General features: G+C 46.4%; 1 protein-coding gene across 1 annotated transcript in view; it reads left to right on the top strand.

Annotated features, from left to right (window-relative positions):
- The window catches only part of Rftn1 (raftlin, lipid raft linker 1), a 202,357-nt gene that overhangs the window by 15,778 nt on the left and 164,953 nt on the right, over positions 1 to 21,626 (top strand). Inside the window, exon 2 of the mRNA XM_028766787.1 lies at positions 1,740 to 1,896. Within this exon, the coding sequence (XP_028622620.1) occupies positions 1,752 to 1,896 (145 nt within the window). The 5' untranslated portion in view covers positions 1,740 to 1,751. The remainder of the gene's footprint in view (positions 1 to 1,739; positions 1,897 to 21,626) is intronic.

Raw genomic sequence — 21,626 nt, forward strand, 5'->3', positions numbered from 1 at the left:
CCTCTCCAAGCCACAGCTGGGGTAGGACTTCATTCCTCAGAGGACAACGACCCTCTTTACAGCTCACCAAGGCATTCTGGGTGAGTGGTGGCTTTGGCTTCTGACCTATTAGGCCAAGGATGACAGATGTCACAGCCCGTCCTTCCTTTTCTCCCTCATCCTTTACTCTTGCAGGGCCCCCAACATCTCCACATTCCCAAGTCTGTGTAACAGAGCTCACTTCAGCTCCTCCAAGCTCCTGTCAGCCTTGTGCTATGATCACAGACCCCTTCCTTTCCCGCTGGGCTCAACTCTTGGAAATGAGCAGGAATGAAGGACATTTCTGGACTCTTCCTACTCCTGTTCTGGTGCTCGTAGGACCTGCCATGCCACAGTGTACTGGTCCCAGCACGGCGAGCCTCAGGTCTACTGCTTTCTTTGTCCCCCACACCCCTGCACATGGCAGCAGCTTGATTTGCGTGGCTCCTTCAGCAGCCGATGCACATGTCAGCTGTTGTGTCTGAAGAATGACTGAGTAGTTTCCAAGTTCTCAGTTCACACAGACTGCACATACATCATATGTGCTCCGGTTCTTGGACACTAATGTCTCCTTATTAAGGCATAAGTCAGCCTTCTGGTTCCTATCTATTCTCTCTGCCTTTTTTAATTACTACAAAGTGGAGACAGGTTGAGGTTGTACCTACCTAGCCCTTTCCTGTTCCCTCCCATGCCGTGGCTACTTTTTTTTTTTTTTTTTTTGGAAGTTCAGTTTGTTTTTCTGAAACTTGCCAGATTGCTTTAGGAAGCTGGGAACCCTATGAATGGACCGGTGGAGGAAATCTGTGTCTTCAGAAGGAAGCAGTCCCTGCATTTTTGTGTGTGTGCCGGCTTGTGTGTGTGTGTGTGTGTTGTATTCTGAGAGAGTTTGTATTTTAGGGAAACATATACATGGGAAACCTTCACTGGTGTCAATCAAAGCCTGAGAGAACCTGCTCTCTGTTGATTGTTTTTTCATTTCTCTGTCTCCTTGTACACCGAGGCCACTGATCTTCTAACACGGTGGGTGCTGTTTGAGGTCTCGCTGGCCCTATTAGGCTCTGTTGCTTTCATTTTAATCAGAAATGACTGGAAGTGTGTGTGTGTGTGTGTGTGTGTGTGCGTGTGTGTGTTTAGTTATTTCCTGCCATTTGGCCTGAATAAAAGGGAAGAAAAGGGGGCTATTAGACAAGGCCCATAAAAATATCTACTTTTGAGATGTTTGAATATCAATTCCTGTCTAAATAATTATTGTTGAGGGGAGAAAGGATGCCAGAGTTTAGAGACTATAACAACAACTTATTATTCTCCCTTAGCAACCATGTGGAAGGTGACATGTGTCTTGTATTTCTGCAGATGAGCTGACAGCATAATGCACAGTATTGCTTTTTTGGCCCTATTTTTTTAAAATCATGTATACAGATGATAGTGCAGGAAGCTACTCTGAGGTATTATTTTCCTCAGATAGAGGAGAAAAGATACAAAGCAAGGACATTTTGGGGGTCACCCAGTTCTCCAAGGGCGGCTGGTAATGGCGTACTCGTAAGAAGACAAGGTGGCCCGGTCCCCCTGTGTTCTGGCTGTATTAAATCACACCTGTGATTTCCCAGGCACTGAGGTCTTTGATATATTTCTCCAGAAAATTGGGGGGTCTTTTGTGCTGTAGTGTTTCAAAATTAATGACAGAACAACTCTGTCTGCTCTTGGTTGTTTCCCTGTTGTAGACAGCTGTCGAGATGGGTTGCAGTCTGAACAAGCTGGAGAAACGGGACGAGAAGAGGCCTGGAAACATTTACTCAACTCTGAAGAGACCTCAGGTGGAGACCAAGGTAGATGTGACCTATGAATACTGCTTTCTAGAGTTCACCACACTGACTGCCGGTGAGTACAAGGTCCTGGGAGGGTGTCTGGGTGGGACACAGTGTAGGATGAGACCTATCGCACAGTCTAAAACAGGACAGTCTAGAGAGGTAGCCCTCTTTACCAGAGAGTGGCTGGTTAAAATAGCAACTCCTGAGTGAGGTGGCCCACAACAGTCATCTGACCATTCATGAGGATGGATACAGAGCTCCAGGCCAGCCTGGACTACATGGCAAGACATGAACTCAAAGAAATAAACCAACCAGTCAGGCAGGCAGGCAAATACAAAGTAAAGCTATGAGTCTTTGGTGCTTTGAATATGCTTGGCCCAGGGAGTGGTACTATTAGGTATGACCTTGTTGGAGAAAGTGTGTCACTGTGGGGGTAGGTGTTGAGACCCTCCTTCTAGCTTCCTGGAAGCTGGTCTTTCCTGGCTGCAGTTAGATCAAGATGTTGAGCTCTCAGCTCCTTCTCCAGCACCATGTCTGCCTGGACGCTGCCTTGCTTGTCTTAGTTTTGGGTTTTAATGCCGTGATGATAATGGACTGAACCCCTGAAACTGTGAGCCAACCCTAATTAAATGTTGTTCTTTATAAGAGTTGCTTTGGTCATGGTGTCTGCTCACAGAAATAAAACCCTAACTAAGACAGTCAGCAAACAACCCACATGGATGGGCTGAACTCAGCCTGTGGACCAGACCAGGTATTTTGTAGACTCTCTGTTAGCCAACCCTGTAGAAGAAAATGTTCTCTATGCTAATTGGTCTATCCCCTGTCTCCCCAAGGTCATTAACCATCATTTCCCTCTTGTCAGTCTGGTTAAGCTTTGCCTCATCTGACAGATGGGGACTGGCTCATCTTTCACAATCAGTGCCCAGGACTGAGGGGACAGGATGTGGCCCTGGGATGACAGGTAAAGGATGCTCAAGTTACCATGACAGAGTATGTCCTGAGATATTTAGCATCCTGAGCACCTACCATGTGCAGTTGGGCTGGTTCTGGGGACTGCAGGAGGTTATTCTGGTAGATAGGGGAGACCCAGTGACATGGCTAAAGAGCTTAGTAGGTCCCAGTTGTCAAGAATGGTAGGTAAAATTGAAGAGACCTGCTCTTCCCTTTGGGTGGCAGAAAATTAGGAGCATGTACCAACCCTTTCCCTGAGTGTGTCTTAAAATACTGCTTCCTTGAGTGCCTGGGGAATATGTTCACCTTCTGTGAATATGAAGGAGAAGGGGAAGTGTGGGAACAGGACCTGGGTGGGGGGGGTGAAAAGTGACAGAGTCACGAGACTAATCCCATGGAACTCTGACTCTGGAGACCAGCATCAGAGTGCAGACCTGAGTTGATTGCCCAGCCCGTAAGCTTATATACAGTGTTTGAATCAATCCCAAGTCCCTAAATCCTAATCCAGTCAGTTGTATCTCTTCAAATGGTCATCGCACTCCAATGAAAGCCCTGTCTAATGAGCTAACTCAGAAGAAGCAGGGGGTGGGGGTGGGGGGAAAGAGGGGTTAGCATTGTCACCTGTTAGGACTTCCTTGAAGATGAGGAAGCGGCCACTGCCCTGGGCTCAGCTCCTTTTTGCTCTCTCACAGGGCATCTCCCACAAGGAAGGGTCCTTGAACTGGTGGGGCTAACCCAAGGGCTGTTCAGAGTGGTAAATCACCCAGGCCTCTTGAGCTACAGGTTGGTCCCAGTCCATAAAATGGGCTGTCATAGGGTGGTGTATCCTTGTCACGGGCGTTATGAGGATTAGGGAGGTAGGAGTGGTGTGATGCTTTCTCCTCTTCCCTTCCTTCTCATATCTCTTCTTGCTACCATCCCCTAGTCTAAGGCCCCAGTGCTTCTGGATTTTCAAGGGACATAGACAACTAGGCTTCTTCACACAAACCCCTTCCACGTCACCAAAACCAAACCCAGTGTCTTCTCTGTCGGATTGCTTCCTTCTCGTCCTCAGCATGTGAAAACCCATCCGAGGTTAACATTTTGAGGGTTCAGATTTGCAGTGCTTGCGCCCCCCTATGCTGTATGCTTGATACCCACATGATGGCACTATGTTAGGAGGTGGCGGAAAATCGGACTGACTGGAGAGAGTGGTCAATGGGAACATGCCTCTAAAGGTCACACGTGGTCCCATTTCCCGCTAGAGACCTGGCCACCATGACACCAGCAGCCTCTGTTCTTTGTCTATGTAGAAAGATCTGCAGGAAGTGCCCTGAGAGCTGGGACACTGGAGCTTTGGATGCTTTTCTCTTTTGTGGTGTTCGCACGTTGGTTGTGTTTCTTTTATAATTAGGAGAGTGGCTGCTCAGACTTCTAATCCCAGCAGGGGAAGAAATAAGAGTTTGAGACCCGCTCTCATTATATGGTATCTGTTGTCGGCCATGAGAAGGGAGGAGAATACTACAGTGGCACCGCTTGTGAAACAACAAACTCCTTTATTATTCACACCACAGAGCAGAGCTGCTGATCGATCAGGGCCGCCACACAAGGACCTGGGAGCCTTGTTTCTTCTGGCAGCCCCGTGTAGGGCTGGAAGATGGTTTATAAGCGTAAAACCCGTACTAATCTGAGCCAAGTTACAGTTATAATTTTTACCAATCAGAACTCGGGGATTAGGGACTTTTCCCAAGTGTTCCGTCATTGTCGGCTGACATTGATTTTGCTTCAGCAATCAAATTCATTTGTTCTTACTGTTGTTAGGAGCAGGCATTATGTTTTGAGTAACTATTGTTGCTTAGAGCCGGGAGCTGGTCAGCTTAGGTAAAATGGAGTCAAAAGTCAAAATGGCAGTACTTAAGACAAGTTCCTTTTATCAGCTCCCAACACTCTGTGTGTGCATGGCACCATCCCATGAGCTGGGAGCCTGGATGGAATAAGGGGTGAGATTGAGGGTCAAGTGAGGGCCAGGCTGCTTCTCTCTGTGCTTCCTGGCTGGCCAGATGTGAGGCACTTCGTTCTTCCACACCTTTCTGCCATGGTGGAGAGGAGCTTCTGATGCAGTGGGCTGAATAAATCTCTCTGTTATAGAAGAGTCATTTAGACTGTAAGGCCCCATCGTGTTCATCAGCAGTTACGGCCTCACCTGGTTTGTTTCTCTGGGCCGCAGTGACTGGCCCCTCATAGCTTTCTGGCATTGTGCTTTCCTCAGTGGGGTGACTTTTGTTGTTGTTGTTGTTGAAATAAACTTGTGCCCATCAACAAAAGCTAGAACAGCCCAGCGTTCTTGCTTCTGCCTGATCCCATTGCTCCTCTACCCAAAGCCTGCCTGTGATTCTGATCTCTCCTTAAACGTCACCAGATTTCCTCTGATCTCATTCTCTTGTCATGCTTCTTGCTGCTGCTGCTGCTGCTGCTGCTGCTGCTGCTGCTGCTGCTGCTGCTGCTGCTGCTGCTTTGGGCTTCACTGGGTCTCCCTGGGTAGCTCAGGCTGGTCTGGAACTCTCAGATCTCATGCTTAGCATCCTGAGTGGTGGGCTCACAGGCTGGGGCTGCCATACCTGGCTTCTCTCTCCGATCTCTTTCTCTCTGACTATCTGACCCTTGGTTGTATCCCAAGGACTAGATTTCCCATGCTGTGCCTGTGCTGTGTGACAAACTCTTCCTTGGGAGATACAACACACAGAACCTCCACACACACCCACAACCCCTCTACAGACCAAAGCAATTGTTTGTATTAGCATCCAGTTTAGTGAACTAACTAATAATTTTGGGGTAGGGTGGGTTACTAACAGGAGTGTGGGTAGGAGTTACTTAACAGGAGCAGGGGGGACTCAAAAGCAACTGCATCACCGGAAAGCCCACCCCAGCATTCAGTGACTCAGGAAAACTGTAGTTCTGGAGCTTTCTGCATAGGTGGCATACATTTAGACAGATCCAAGAATGCTCCTCTGCTGGGCCGGTTGGAGTCTCTTCGCGTATTGGAGTTTGCTCCTTTTATAAAGCTCGAGAACCTTTCATCCCAAGTTTCTTCTTTCCCAGACTGTAACCTTTTGTTCCCCTCCCAGTCTCAGGAGTATCCTCTGCAGCTGCTGCTTCCTCTTCCTCCTCTTCTCCCTCCCTCCCAAAGGGAGAGTTTGAATTTGAAGGAAACTGCCCACAAGGGCCTCAACCACCCCAGGTGCTGTGTATTTTACTTATTGTTGTTAATTCTTTGCTGTCTGCCCTTCAGGCATCCTCACAGGGTAGAACTCCATGTCCTAAGTCTGAAGATTGTGTCTGTATTCTCAAGTACTCAGTGTGCAGAACAGTGTCTGGCACTCAATAGATAGGTTCAACCAATAGGTATTTTTGAATCCTGCTCTTCTACAGCTTAATGCTGCAGAGTGAGGTACCCACCCCGCCATCCATGAACTTTGAAAACATGACTTAGTGGCTTGACGTGACTTAGACACTCAGTGTGCTATAATCTATGGAGCAGTCCCCTTTATTGGACTTTTAAGTTATTTTGGGGATCTGAGATATTATAAATAATGTCGTACATAAATTCTTCATGGGCATTTTTGATGATTTCCTTGGGGATCGTCAGGCAAATGTTATAGCTCTTAGGACTCTGATAAATTGCCAACCTGCCCTCTAAATGGGGCCTGTTTGCATAAGACACATGTCTGACCAGACTCAGCGCCTTGGCAGGTTTTTCTGCACTGATGAAATGAAGGTCTAGCATATTCTGGGCTCTCCTTTGCCTAGCACTGCCTTTGTGGATCCCCACCATATCCCCTTTGAAGGACTGCATCTACAGCTCCTGCATTAAGCTCTCCCAGGACCCTCCTTTCCCAGCTCTCCTGTCTGTGTAGGCTCTACTCCTTCCTGATACCAAGTTTCTGCTGAGGTGGAGCCATTCCTTCTCCACCATCCCTTCAGAGTTACCCTCTTCTGAAGCCTAAATGTCTGTCAGTTCATCCTGAACACAATTCTACTTGTTCATACCGTGAGCCCATTCCTTTTCCTTCAGGGTAAGGACCAGATGTTGTTTTTCTTTCTTAGTCACTGAGAAGAGCTTGTCCTAAAGTGTCAAGGACCAGCCTCAGCTTGGAGAGGGTTTCTAAGGAAAGGGTGTTTGAGAGAGGCAAAAAGAATAACTTGAAGTCAGTCGTGGGGTACAAGCTGACAGCCTTGTGTTCTGCTCAAGACAGCTGTCCAGAGACCTCGTCTAGATAGTTCAGCTCATGCTAGAAAAAAAAATTCTAAAGGAGCTGTGTTCACTCCCCAAGCAGTTCTTTCTGTGTAGCTCTCTCTTGCACACCAAAACTCAGTCTTTTATTATATATCAATATATTTACTCCAGGTTCCCTTTTGATTATCCCAAGAATCAGTATTTTATGACCTTAGCCCCTTGATTCTAAGACACCAAGTACATTTTCTTAACATGGCAAATAAATTCAGAGCTCTGTCTGCCTTTGTAAGCACAAACAATAAGCTTAGCTGGGTGGGATCCAGCTCTGAAATCACCATTTCTGCCATGCATGGGCCTAAACTAGCTCTGACTCAGGCTGACCTTGAATTTAGGAATCTGCTTGCCTTTGTAAACACAAACAATAAACTTAGCTGGGTGGGATCTTGCCCTGTGGTGGGATCACCAGTCCCTATTTTTTTTTTTATCTCCTTCCTTCATATCTTTCTGACAGTGTAGCTTTATAGGTCAATGAAGCCCCTCATACAATTCACATTGCATCCTTATTTTTACATAGCTGAGCAATTATAAGTTCTTGAACTCATGTTTTCAGATTTCTTTCCCACAGCCTTAATGGCTGTTCTGAAGGTCATAGCATTTATCATTTTGTTAAGGACATTAGACACACCCATGCCTCCCTGAGTCTCTGGTGGCTCCTATAACTGCCTCAAAACTTGGTGCCAGGAAACCAAAGGGCAAAGTTCAAACCTAGATCTCCTCAGCTGGGAGGTTTGAGATCAGAACTAGCCAGGAAGAAGATGAGCAAAAGACATGGTAGGAGGGAAGACACTACCATTCCAGAAAGTACAAGGACCTAGTCAGCAGACAAAACCCAGAGGCAATACTGTCTATGTGGGGAGCTGCAGTTGGGTTGGAGTATGGCCTTTGGGGACAGTAAGTGCTGGTCTGATGATACAGAATCTTAGCTGTGGCTGGAGAGATATCTCAGTCAGTAAAGTGTTTGCTGTGTAAGCATAAGATTTGATTTTGAGCCCCAGAACCTATGTTAAAAAGGCAGACATGGAGGCACTGGCAAGGCTTTTGTTTTTCTCTGGCTAGCTGTCTCAGCTGGATCGGCGAGCTGCAGGTAAAAATGAGAAACCGAGGGTCAAAAACTGAAGTAGAAAGACACTGAGGAGACATGCCAGATTGACCTTTGACCTCTGTGTGTACTTACAACCTCACATACACAGGCGCCTGAACACAGATATTAACATGTTCTCAGAGTCACATACACTCACACACGTATACAGATGCAAAGATGCACACACACACATGCACACATTCATACAGACATGAATATGCACACACACACATATATACAGACATGAAATGTACACATATACACACTCAAACATATGTACACACAGATGGACACACACACTCATAGATACACAGACACACCCAGTGTCACATATATATATACATAGCCATGCACACACACTCAGTTTTACACACATTTATGTATACATGTAGATAGATGCACACACTTTGACACACACACACACACAGAGTCATAAACACGTATATACATACACACAGATGTAGACAGACAGACAGATGCACTCAGGCATGGAGTCTTAGTTGTTGAGTTGATGAATTTAGGCTCTCTCAAGAGGCCTTATGGTTTATAAGACAGGGAAAGGGTATGTGTTATGAACAAAGTTGTATTTTGGAAAGATTTTTCTAAGTTTAGTTGGAAGGACGGAAGGGGGAACATTAAGGGAGAGATCACTGTTTGGAAATCCTTGCAGTCATCAGACAAGGAGCAGGTGGCCTCAGACAGGGCAGTGACAGTGGGAACAGAAGTGATGGGTCGTGAGAAATCAGGAACAGTCAGTCCTGGGGACTGCCAGGCACCTGGGTCTGGGCTTCAGTGTCACACAGTGGGTGCTCTGCCTCTGCCTTAAGCATCTGTTAGCTGTGGAGCACCAAGAGATGACCTCTCCTCACATCTTAATGTATTCACACTTTTATTTTCAGAAGCTGTGATGGCCTTGACAGGTAGTAAGTAGGAAATGAGACCAGAGGCAGGCGCAGGACCAGCCTGTGAGCCCTGTTGCACACTGTGCATACCCGGCTGCATGCAATAAAACACACCCGTATTAAGTATGTAGTGTCGATAAATGGAACCGTCTTCACGGCCACTACCACATTCAGGACAGAGAACTTTGCACAGGCTGTCCTCATGTGCTTGGCGTGCAGCAGGGAATGCAGGGGGTTCTGGGTAGAGTCCCTGGACAACTCTTACTTTGCCCTTTATATTTGCTTTGCTTCATTTCTGTTCTTTTCTTCCAAATGGCATGTAAATGGTACCTACAATGTGTCAACCCTGGTGTCTGGCTCCTTTAATCTGGCCCTCTGACCCCACCACTGTTACAAGAGCCTGATCCTTCTAGTTCCCAGCACTCACTACAACCATCGGATCCTTTTCCTGTTGAGCACTGGACTAGGTGCAGTTTGGAGCTATTAAAGAAATGTTGCTGTGAACCTATGTGAACAGGTCTCTCTCTCTCTCTCTCTCTCTCTCTCTCTCTCTCTCTCTCTCTCTCTCTGTGTGTGTGTGTGTGTGTGTGTGTGTGCATGTGTGTGTGTGTGTAGATAAGTTTATGGTACAAATACAGCAGGCATGGAGTTGGCAGGGTGTGTGGCATGTATGAGTTTTTAAGATGCTACCTCATTGCTTCCCAGAGTGTTTGAGCCTTCGTACATTTCTAACACTGACACAGTGATGATGGGAATGGCTAGCTTATTTATTTACATGAATTAGAGATATTTACTCTGGTTCTGGTACTGCATCAATCTCTCTGTCTCTGTCCCTTTTTCTCTCTCTAAGACAGGGCAACACCAGCTGGTTTGGAATTTTCTAGGTCATCTGGGCTGGGCTCATATTTGTAGCAGCCTTTCTGCCTTAGCTTCCTGAGAGCTGGGATTACAGGCATGTGTTGTCCATCATGCCTTACACATGTGATGCTGGAGAGGGAACACAGGGCTTCGTGCATGTTAGGCAAGCACTTGACCAGCTGAGCGACATCTCTGGTTCATGTTGTTATTATTATTACTATTACTACTACATATAATAATAAATAACATATTATATGATTATATGTATTCCTAGAAACGCTGGCATTATGTAATATATTAAATAATTATATATAATATACAACATACAGTACATTATCACCATATAATATATTAATAATATAATTATACATAATAATTATTTTTTTATTATTACAAAGAAAGAGCACCCATGTAAGATAGGCTTAGTGTCTTTTATGAGACAGAAAAGTAGACAGAAATAGAACTCGCAGAGGTAATGAAAGCGATTAGCATTTGGGGCCCTGCTGCCAAGGGTTGGTGGAATGGGCCCTTTGTTCTAAATGATACCCAAATGTTCCCACCCACTCTGAACATCTCAATCTCTGGCCTTCAGTGGCAAGCATAAACTAAATTCAAGAGCTTCCGTGTGAAAAGCACCGTCATCTTTTTGCTCATGGCCTGCACCTTCACACTCACCTCCTCCTCCTCTCCTGTTCTTGTAAGTTGTTCCCATGATGCACAGCACAATTCCCACAGCAGGCCCCAGGACCACATTCAAAACATTCCCCTCCCTGTGGTTTTCCTGTCTGGGGCTCCGTAAGAGCTGGCCTTTGGGATTTTTCTGATAGTGTGCTGACAAGGCTTATAGTTGCATGTTTGCTGCCAGCCTTTCGTCCTTAAATGCTGTGTGCGAGTTTTGTCTGGTCGTGATAAGAGCACAGGGAACCTTTTTTTCTTCAAAACATGCATGCTGTGCAATGAATCATAGACGGGTCCCCTGTCATTTAGTTTCCAGCGTGGGCAGCGGTAGCCCCAAACATCACCACAAAAGCAGCCAAGTCAGTCTGGAATTTGTCCTCTCTCATGCTGTGGTCTCCCTACAGCTGGGAGAAAGACTGATCCTAGATGATAGGCCACAGTTTTTTATCTTACTCTGAAAATGAATGTATCACTATTATTGTCAATACTTGGCCCCGAGTTGCATGTTTAGCGGTGAGTTAAATGCCTGGTGCTGTTGCCCAGGGGGTGGTGATATGTAAACTTAGAGCATCAGCACAGAAATGTCCAGTGTCAGTCATGGTGGCTATGTGTGAGGCTTGTTGGACCCCTAATCCCCATTCTCTGCCTCAGGGAGGGCTCTGAGTCAGTAAGCCTGTAGCAAGGCTTTCAAACCTTCATTTGTGGTGAGCTTCAGGTGTGGAAAGGGTACTGGCCAAGGGCCACAGTTGAGAACTTTCCAAGATGTACATTTCCTTTACCTGAGTGGAGGTGGTATCAGTGTTGGTGGCAGCTTGTTAATAGACAGTGTGTGGTTTTTTTTTTTAAGGTTTTTCGAGACAGGGTTTCTCTGTGTAGCCCTAGCTGTCCTGGAACTCACTCTGTAGACCAGGCTGGCCTCGAACTCAGAAATCCACCTGCCTCTGCCTCCCAAGTGCTGGGATTAAAGGCGTGCACCACCACCGCCCGGCGACAGTATGTTTAATAGTTACAGATCTATCTAGACATACACCATCATATATTTTACTTCCTTTAAGTGGCTTGTAATATATTTTAGAGGACGTAAGGCAAGCCAATACAATTATTCTTTTTAAAACATTTTTATTACATTTATTACTGAGTTTATGTGTATGTGTGTGGGCACACATGTGCCATGCTGTGTGTTGCAGGTTTCATTTTTCCTCCCACCACATGGGTCCCAGGAGTTGAACTCGTGCCTTTGGGCTTGCCAGCAAGCACCTTTATCTGTTGAGTCATTGGCCCCAATTAATTTATTTCTGTATTCCTGAGACAAGGCCACATCATGTAGCCTTGGTTAGCCTGTAACTCATTATGTTGACTAGGGTGGCTTCCAGAGATATACTTGCTTTGCCTCTTGAGTGCTGGGGTTAAAAGCATACAACACCATGCCCAGCCCAATATGATTATTTTTAAACTTCGTTTACAAATTTGTCACAAGCCCCTGCTTTGTGCCAGTTCATTCTGGGAGGGCCCAGGCCTGGGTAGTATTGAAACTGCAAGGGATGTAGCTGGGCCTGGAGTTGAGCAGGGAGGCATGTGTTACTGCATGCGTGGACATCCTAACAGATGATGCTCTAATGGGTGAGTGGGTGACAGTGTGCAGTCTTTCTCTCCACAACCCCCAGGGCTGCGTGAGCCTCCTGCAGTTCTCTTTGTTCCCAATCTTTCCTCCAGGCCACTGTGTGTGTGTGTGTGTGTGTGTGTGTGTGTGTGTGTGTGTGTGTGTGGGTGGGTTGGGGCTTTCTATGGTAAGCAGTTAGTGTTGTGAAAGTGGAAGTTCCCCCATCTCTTATGAGGAGCACCCCCCAAGAGGTAGGCTTTCAGGAAGACCCCCTGAAAGGAGGCAGCTTTTGCTGAATTGGAGGAGAGCATGGTTCCAGATCTGCCTTGTGGTGGACAGTCCTGTGCTGGGAAGGGAGCAGTGGGGTACAGGGTCAGGGAGAAAGCTGTGCGTTCTGCCCTGGGGTTGTGACTGGGAGAGGAGTGTGAACGAAGAGAGTGGGTGCTGGCTTTTCTGGTGCCAAGGCTACCTGAGGTCCTAAGGGGCCTTGGAGAGAAGACATGTACACTCGGAATACCTGGATTTCGCATGCAGCTGAGATTTGGGCTCAGGGTTTCTCCAGATGTGACCCCCTTCTTGTAGGGATACAAAGTCTTGGTCCCTACTCCAGATGCTGTGAAATATAAAATAGTCCCCATGTGATAAATCCCTCCGATGCTCTGATGCTTCTTCAGTTTGAGAACAACAGGGGTAAGGGTTCTTCCAACTTTTGTGGAGGGGTGCATTGAGAAACCGGACAGAAAAGTGGGAGGGACTAAGGATTTGTGAGGAAGCTACGAGGTCCTGCTGAAGGCAGAGCACGGGGTGGGTGGGTGAGGAAAGGTCTCTGCTGACTAGGGACCTTTTGGCAGTGGGCTGGGTCTTCTGACAGATAGCTCTTGACTCAGGAACCTTGGGGAAAGTGAGTATCTGACCCTCCACCCTCCTTCAGAATTGGAGTCCAGTGCTCCGGCTCTGCTCAGCACGCACAGCCTCCTGCCCAGTCACACACTAACATCTAGACAGCCTCCGTTTCCAGTTCTGTGGCTTTCACATTTAGAACTAACTGATCACTCCAGAAGTGGACTGGCAGGTCATAGCATGCTAATCCAGCCTCAGATCTTCTGTGGGAGCCATTGCCTTGATAAGGTCTCTACTGCCTCTGACTTCCCACCCCCACCACCCTTCCCCGATGACTCCTCTTGGTTCCCTGCTAGGCTGACCAAGTCCCACAGAAATTACCTGGGATCCACAGTTGGGACATGTATGAGTGGACCTGACTTGCCATGTCAGGCATTTATTGAGTTAGCATCTAACTAGGATGTACAAGGTCACCTATGGAAAGGCAAGGCAAGCAGGGGTGAGGCTTATGTGCCTTGCAGGAGGGTTCTTGGTGAGAGAGGGTTTCACCATGTGGTTCTTTTAGCCTGAGCCTGGAGGACTCTGAAGTGTTTGTTGAGCACCCATGAGTAAGGGAGGTATCATAAATGATGTAAGGGGACCTGTGCTCTTTGTGATCTTGGCCACTTTGAGAGATAGGCTTGTGTCTGAGCTGTGGCTTCAGTTTTCACACCCGCCAGGCCTAGAGGTGCTTCTGTCAGTCACAAGCCATAATGGCACACAGCTCTTAGGTCTGCTGCATTTTGGCTTTCCTGGCGAATCCTTGTAGGTCACCCATTTGTTGTGACAAGAGCCACAGGCTTGGGTGACAAGGACAGTCATGATAATGTGACTAACAGCAGTAACAGGCAAGGGACTCTGCCCATCACTTGTTGGAGACCATTGTGTGTGTGTGTGTGTGTGTTAACCAGAGGTCTCTCTCTAGTTGTATTCCTCAGGGATTGTCCACCTTTTTTATTGACAAGGTCTCTTACTGGCCTGGAACTCACCACCTAGGCAAGGAGGGCTGACCAGTGAGCCCAGAGATTCTCCTGTTTGCCTCGTTACAGCCACACACCACACTCTATTTGGAGAGACTACTTTGCTTACTGAGAACATGAATATTAGCTAAGAGCCTGCTAGAGTGGGGCTGTGGCTTCCCTGTGCCACTTGTTCTAAGGTAGGGCTAAGTTTGACCTGTAGCTAAGATTTAAGAGGCCAAACATGAACTTGGGCGGGTGAGGATGGTTGGTTTGTAGTCTCAGCTTTGTAAACAAAGCAAGGTCAGACTTGAGCTTGAGTCCAGGGAGACATTTTTTTTTTTTTGCTAGGAATTTGCTGTGGTGTCTAGGGAGAATCGGTCTCTATGAAACTGTCTGCCCCAACCAGTGCAGTTTTCAGACTATTTGCTTAGTTTTTCTGACCCATCTTTAGGTTCTGTGTCATCAGTAAAGGGTGAGGCAGAATGTGTCTATATATTTAATTTCAGTTTAGGTAAAAGCCACCGTTGGGCATTGTGACGTTATTTATTCCTGCCTGGTTTTAGTTCTAGTTTTAGTTCCTATATTTGCTAAGGGTCAGTTTCTGTTTTGAAGACTCATGCAAATTGTTCAGTTGTGTGACTTGCAAGCGGAGGTCCCGATGACTGGGAGGTATGCTAGAAACAGACCTTGCTTTTAAGCAGAATATGCAAAACGTGGTTCCCAAAAGGAAATTGCTTCCTATAAAACAGACCTCAAGCTTGCAGATTTTGGGAGATGGATGAGGTCCTGTGAATGACATGACTTAGGCCTTGAGAGCAAAGCTCCCAGACGTATCTTCTCCGAGGCTGGCTTTTGATGTTGTTCTTGGTACTAATGTTATCCTTCCATGATTATTAATGAGAATGATAAGGTTAGATTTAAGGATGCTGGGAATTAATTCTCCACTCTCCTGTCTCAATGCAAAACTCTTAGTGCTCTGGTCCCAGCCACTCTGACTCTAGATCAAGAAGCAGCACATAGTTTTGTGTGAAGATAGACTCTGGGATGAGCCTGTGTGTGATCCAAGCAGTCCAATTCAGGAACTCAAGGCTCCCTTCAGTAGGGTGGGATTCCCTAGTAATGACTGTTATCTGTTAAAGTAAAACCAAATGGTTATTTTCTGTAGAGACAAACAATAAAAGCAGCCTGTCATGATAATTTTTATCTATTTTAACTAAAGTGGAACAGAAAGACCAACAAGGTGGCTCAGTGGGTAAAGTCACTTGCTGCTAAGCCTTAAACACATGAATTTAATCCCCAGGACCTGTGTATTGGTAGGAGAGAACCTGCTCTCTTTCAGGCTGTCCTCTGACAAAACAATGTTTTAAAAAAGAGTGCAATGGAAAGCAAGTTATTGTTTTATGTGGCCTATAAATTGTTACCAATATGACTTAAACGGATTTTTATCAAGAGGCTTTATCCAGTTCCATGGGAATTCTGTCCCGTTTTTGTAGTGTATATTAACTATGCAAACTGATGGCTTTGACCGTGACATTGTCATGCCTTTTCTCCCTATCTGTCCCCTGTCTCAGTATTACCCTAAGTGATCAGATTTCACTGATTGATGACTTTTGGAAGAAAAGAGACCAGTAGGTTTTATCTCTGAAGCCTTTCTCACTGGTGTGAGAAGGTGAGTTTGTGTTCCTGGAATTAAGCCTAGAAAGTCACTGTCTTTGAGAACCTGCCCTTGGGTCATATGTAAGTAAAGCAAAGCAGGCAGAGAAGACTTCCTGAGCTTACAGTAGCCTAGCTTCTCTCCCATCTTGCAGGAGAAGCATGCTCTTAGGGGTACACATAGGATTTATGGGGAGCAGGATGTGCCAGTTGTTTATTGGGGGGAGGGTGGTACTCACCTTTAATCCCAGCACTCGAACTCCGGAGGCAGAGAGAAGTGGATCTCTGAGTTCAAGGCCAGCCTGGTCTAAATAGTAAGTTCTGGAACAGCTAGGGCTACACAGAGAAACCATGTCTCAAAACACGGAAACAAAAACAAACCACCACCATCACCACCAATAAAAACAAAAACAAAAAAGAGGAGGGGAATATTTCAGGACTCTCTCATGGGTAATAGACTAATTCAGCATTAGTCTAGGAGCACGGAACTCCATGGCTTGAGGGATGAACGCTGTGTGTAATACAAGACTGATCTGCTTTCTAAGGGAGTGGGCCTGCTTGTTGGAGTTGTGTGTGTGTGTGTGTGTGTGTGTGTGTGTCTTCCTTAAAGATAGACACAGCACTGTCATTTTGGAGAGGGATTAGCTTTTACTTATTGTTGTCTGGTCAATTCCTTGGATATTTGTCTGCTGGTGGGCTACAGAAAGGCCCTGATAATCCCAAGTATAATCTTTGGCCACATTCAAGTGAATCTTAGGACACTTCAGAGCCTCAGTCAAGCCAGTGAGCTGTGCTTTTAGGCTGGGCTTAAGAGCTGTACTGAACACGCTCAAGGGACACGCCTTGGGTGTTCAGTCAGTTAGGGCTTTCTGGTGAGAAATGATCTGACTAGCCATAGCAAGAAGAAGCTTATGAAAGAAAAGTTATTGGTGCCGTGTCTGCTCGCCTGGGTGGATAAGAAGGATGCTGGGATTGGGGGAAGGACAGAGGCTTCTTCTCTGCTTTGCTGAACCCACAAATGGTCTGCCCACTTATCTCCCTTCTTATTATAGACTGTTTCATGTTACTGTGTAAACGATAGCAAAGGATTACTCCTGTTTCATTGTGGCTTACTTTTTTAGTGATGATGTTTTATTGTTCTAAGAATTCCGTAATGCTTATAAGGTGTCTTGACTGAATCCACCCACCCCAGCTTCTTTTCCTCCAATTTCTTCCCTATTTTTTGACCATTTCCCCTTCCAGTTTAATGTGCTCCCCCCCAAAAAAAAACCTACGGATTCTCCTTAGTGTTGTCTTGTATGTGCGTGGGTGTGGGGCCATCTACTGAAGCGTGGGTAACCTCTCAAGGTCCCCCAGCCCCCCACACCAATTCTCCTTCAGGAGCCATCAGTTGCCAATAGCTCCTCAGATAGGGGTGGTATACTCCATGAGACCCCTCCCCACCCATGCCAGGTTTAGCCTAGCCTGCCTGACTTCATACAGGTCTTGTGCATGCAGTCATTAACTGTAGTGAGTTTATGTATGCAATAGCCTTGTGTCAAGCAAATAATCTTCCTCTACACATACCTACTTCCCTCTGGCTCTTAAAATTTTCCCTTTCCTCCTGTCCACAATAATCCCTGAGCTCTGGGTGGGAGAAGGCACGATACAGATATCTTTGTTAGCGCTGAATACTTCACAGTATCTTCTTCCCTGTATGTTGACTGCTTGTGGGTCTCTGCACTAATTGCCATGGACTACAAAAAGTAGCTTCTCTGATGAGGGTTGAGGGAGGCACTACTCAATGTGTAAAAAGATAAAACCTGTTTTCCTCATTCATTCACTCATTCATTCATTCATTCATTCATTCATTTATGGCATAGTACCAGATATGAGTTTCTTCTTTCTGAGCAAGCTTTACTTTAAGCAGAAAGTGGTGTCTGGTTATTGCCATACTGTTGCTATCACTAATGTCCCAGTGGGTATATCCTTGCTAGGTCAGTTGTTACTGTAGCTTTCTAGATACACATCTGGGTATGACTGCTGAATAGTTTTCTCTCTTGACTCTGTATGTAGAAACTTCTACACCATGAATGCTGTCATAGGGATGAAGCTTCCAGGTTGATACCAGCTTGATTTTTTTTCCCCATGTCCTGTGACTGAAGTGTGTGAGTGCCTTCAGCAATATGATCTCTGACAGATAACCAAAGGAAATGGCAGTAGTCTGTCATGTTTGGGGGTCTGTGGGACGTCTCATCATAGGTTCTTACTGTGGGATTCATATCAGTAAGTTAGATCAAAATAACTCAAATCCAAGAGAACCTATCTTGGTAAGTGTTAGGAGCCAGTATCCTCAAAAGGTAAAGCTACCGTGTTTTACCCCTTAACTAGGAGGGATATTAAGGACCATACTGAGCTTGGACATGAGAAACAAAAGCAACTTTAAAGTTAGGCTTCTCTGTTCATTACTGTGTGACCTTAGTGGGTATCCATTATTGACAATAACCAGCATGCCACGGTACTGAGCATAGGCCTGGGGGATTAAAGAAAGACTCAGACTCAGGTCATCCATTATGAGAGAATGCCAAAGCTTTTACTGAGCAGGTTCAATATATATATATATATATACACCAAGCAAGGGAAAGAAAAACACAAACTCAAGGAAAAACAGGAACTCAACTAGGGGGCAATGGGATGTCAAGTGTAAATTCCCTTCCTGGGGCACCATCCTTCAACAGGATGTTTCGTTCTTAGAAAAACTGCAGAATGTTACTTTGCAGACAGCAGCACACGGAACGTCTCAGCCAGGGCATGACAGCCCTTCGGGGTCCTACACATTATAAAACCTGTTCTTCTGTCATTCCTTCCCTGGAATACGGGTGGGAGCCACTGACCTGCTTCTTGTAGGCTACAGGGGAACAGTGGTTTCCATTTCTGAGATTGAGTTATAAAAAGACTGGCTACCATCATGAACTCTCACAAACCCCATCTGAGGGAAGCCATGTTGTGAGCCAGCCTGCATTTCAACAACACAGGAACTGACTCCTGCCAACAACCACGTATATGAATTTGGAAGTGGACATTCTTCCGTGGAGCCTTAAGCTGATTTGAGCTATGGCTGGGCGCCTGAGGCAGCCTCCTTAGGGAGTGAGCCCAAGGTTCCCAAGCTAAACTGCAGCTGAGTTTTTAACTCCTTGAAACTGACAGACTTAGAGGTAAGGTTGGTGATAACTCATTATACTTCACTGCATATAAACACAAGCAGGTTAGTTAAATTAAGTATCTGTCCCTGAAGTAGACATTTTAAGGGTTCTTTGGAAAGTCGCTTGGATGGTGTTTTGCTGGGGCAAACACGTGAAGGGACGTTTCGTTAAAGTGGACACAGGTGTGAAAGGCGAAGGCCGATTAGTGAAGTAACGTTTCACTGAAGCAGACACAGGAGAGAAGATGTTCTGCTAAAGCAAGCACGTGAAAGGACACATGATGAAGGAATCTTTGCTAACAACACGCAGGTATTGGTCGGCCTTATATTGCACAGTTGAGCTGCATTTGTCAGGACTCCATAGAAAGAAACACACCAAAAATCTTCTGGTGGTGTGCTGCAGTTTCTGGCCCTTTGCATGTACTTGGGCTGATTGGATGTTCGTGCTGAGGCAAGACACATGGTGAGGCAAGGCACATGAGGGCACGTGATGTCTGGAGGGTATAAACAGGACGCCATGGACTGAAGGAGACAGAGCTTGGCTTGCTGGTACAGCTAGCTGTGCAACGCTTGTGGGCCTCTTGCCTTCACTGATCTTCATTTCCCTGAAAGAGGCACAGCTGAGAACTTCTCCTGGTGTTCCTCTGGGTCCGCACTGCTGACTCAAGCTGAGGCTGAGGCCTGGCTGTCTCTGCTAGGTCGTGTCACCACTGTTGCTAAACTGACTCTATCGAACTGGACTGCTGGTGTATCTGTGAAGTATTTGTGAGTGGATTGAGCTGCTGCTGCCTGCTAACCTGTGATCTGAACTGCTGATTTCCAGACAACACAGACAGGAAGGAGTTGCTGCAAAGAACCTTTCTAAACAGGTCCACTTCCCCCCTGTATCCTTTCCCTTCCACTACCTCTGGTGGGTGGTAGGCTAACAGGAGGTTAAAGCATTGAAGAACCATCATTGAAAATAAGGTTTGAAAAAATTAAAGTTACAGTCCCTGTAAGAAGCTGCTTATGAGGTCGTGAGAAGAGAGGGTTTCTGACCCAAACCTGCCTGGGAAAGCCCTTAACTCTGGGGTGACTCAGTTTCCTTACCCATGGATGGGAAATAAGAGTTTATAGCTTCCAGCGTCTGTAATCCAGGAAGATTGGCTAGAAAGGGGAGGGTGTGGGTTCCAACTGGTGCAGTTCACTGTGGCAGTCTCTGCCACAGTGAACGGAAAGAAAGGGTATCAATGCTAATCTTCTGAGACTCTATTGAATTGCTTAAACACCCACACCAGGTAGTTCTGTGTAGGGGTGATATTTAGAAAAATGGTGCCCGGTCTGGCTTGTCGCCAGGCAGCCGCCATGTTCCCATTGCTCCTCGGCTCTGACCGGGCCTCCGGCTAACTAGATGCGCAGGCCCTGGCACCCACGAGATGCTAGCACCACACTGCATGCACAAAGCTCGGCTGAACCCCAGACAGTATCTGCCATCCTTACAGTACTTGGTAGAAAGGAGACTCTTAAAGCTTAATGATTATCTAAAGGATTTATATATTTAGAACTGCTCAATCAACAAGATGCCCACACAATTAGAGTTGTTACCCAGTATCTAACCTTTTGATAGAAGTTGCTACCCAAGACAGCTTTTGACCCATCGTTGGTTCTCCATGGCTGATAGCCTCTTTCCTCTCCTCCCCTTCCTCTCTTTTTCCCCTCCTCTTCCTCGTTTCTTCTCCCAGCTCCACCTCCTCTTCTGCCTAATCACAGAGCTCTGCTGTCAATACAGTGTAGCGGAATAAATATCCTGCTACAGTTCTGTCTGACTCAGGGCAGGTGTCCAGCTGGAGGGGCAACTGTGAGGCCTTAGCAGCCGGTAACTGGGGGATGGCTGCCTGGATTCGTGAAGGGCCTTAACAAGAGTGATTTCATTGGGGGTGCAGCCTAGCCCAGGAGCTAATGATAACGGCGTATGCTTTCCCTTCTTTATCATTTCTTAGGGGGCCGGAGTCACAGACCCATTGAATGTATAACTCACATCACAGGCTTGGAGAGCAGGGCTAATCTGGTCTCTAGACTCAATCATATGTTTCAGCTGGCTTCTAAATTGCTAAGCCTAATTTCTAGACAGAGGAGTCAAGATTAGTGATCTGCCTGGGGTTAGCTTTGTAGAAGACTGGATGTTAAACAACAAATGACTAAGGAGTTGTCTGGGTTGGGTACCACAGTCCTCCTTCCCACCCCCCACCACCTTGAGAACTGCCCTTCCTGGGTGCCAGTGTGTGATGACTCTGGCACCAGGAATGGATGTGGCCCTCTCATCCTCAGGCTTTTCCTCCTTCTCTCTCCTCCTTCTCCTTCCCTGATCCTTCCCCTGCCATCTTCTCTTCTCTCCAGCATTCTTATTCCTCCTCCTCCTGCTCATTTCCCTCCCCCTCCTTGCCTGTCCATCCCCCTCCGTTCCTCTATGCTTCCCTAACGGATGCATTAAGTTTTTTCCCATGCTCAGATAAACACCCTCCCCCAAGCAACAGCCGGTCTCCTCAGCTTTCGAGTTTCTCGTGTCTTGCTGTCTTCACTCTGTCTGCTCTCCAGCAGGAAAATAAAATTGCATTCGATTGACAGGCCATCCTGCTGGGAGCCGAGCCGTATTACACGGTTTCTGTGTGTTCCTCGTTGTGATGAAATGGTGGAAAATCTCCAGCCAGCCTGGAACAAGATAGGTGCTGGTAATTCATCTCGGATCCACGAGGACTACATAATTTACTCATTTCTCCCTATTAAAGCAACACTCCGCACATTT

This window comes from Grammomys surdaster, unplaced genomic scaffold, assembly GCF_004785775.1.
Source record: "Grammomys surdaster isolate TR1022 unplaced genomic scaffold, NIH_TR_1.0 169, whole genome shotgun sequence".
NCBI lineage: Eukaryota > Metazoa > Chordata > Mammalia > Rodentia > Muridae > Grammomys > Grammomys surdaster.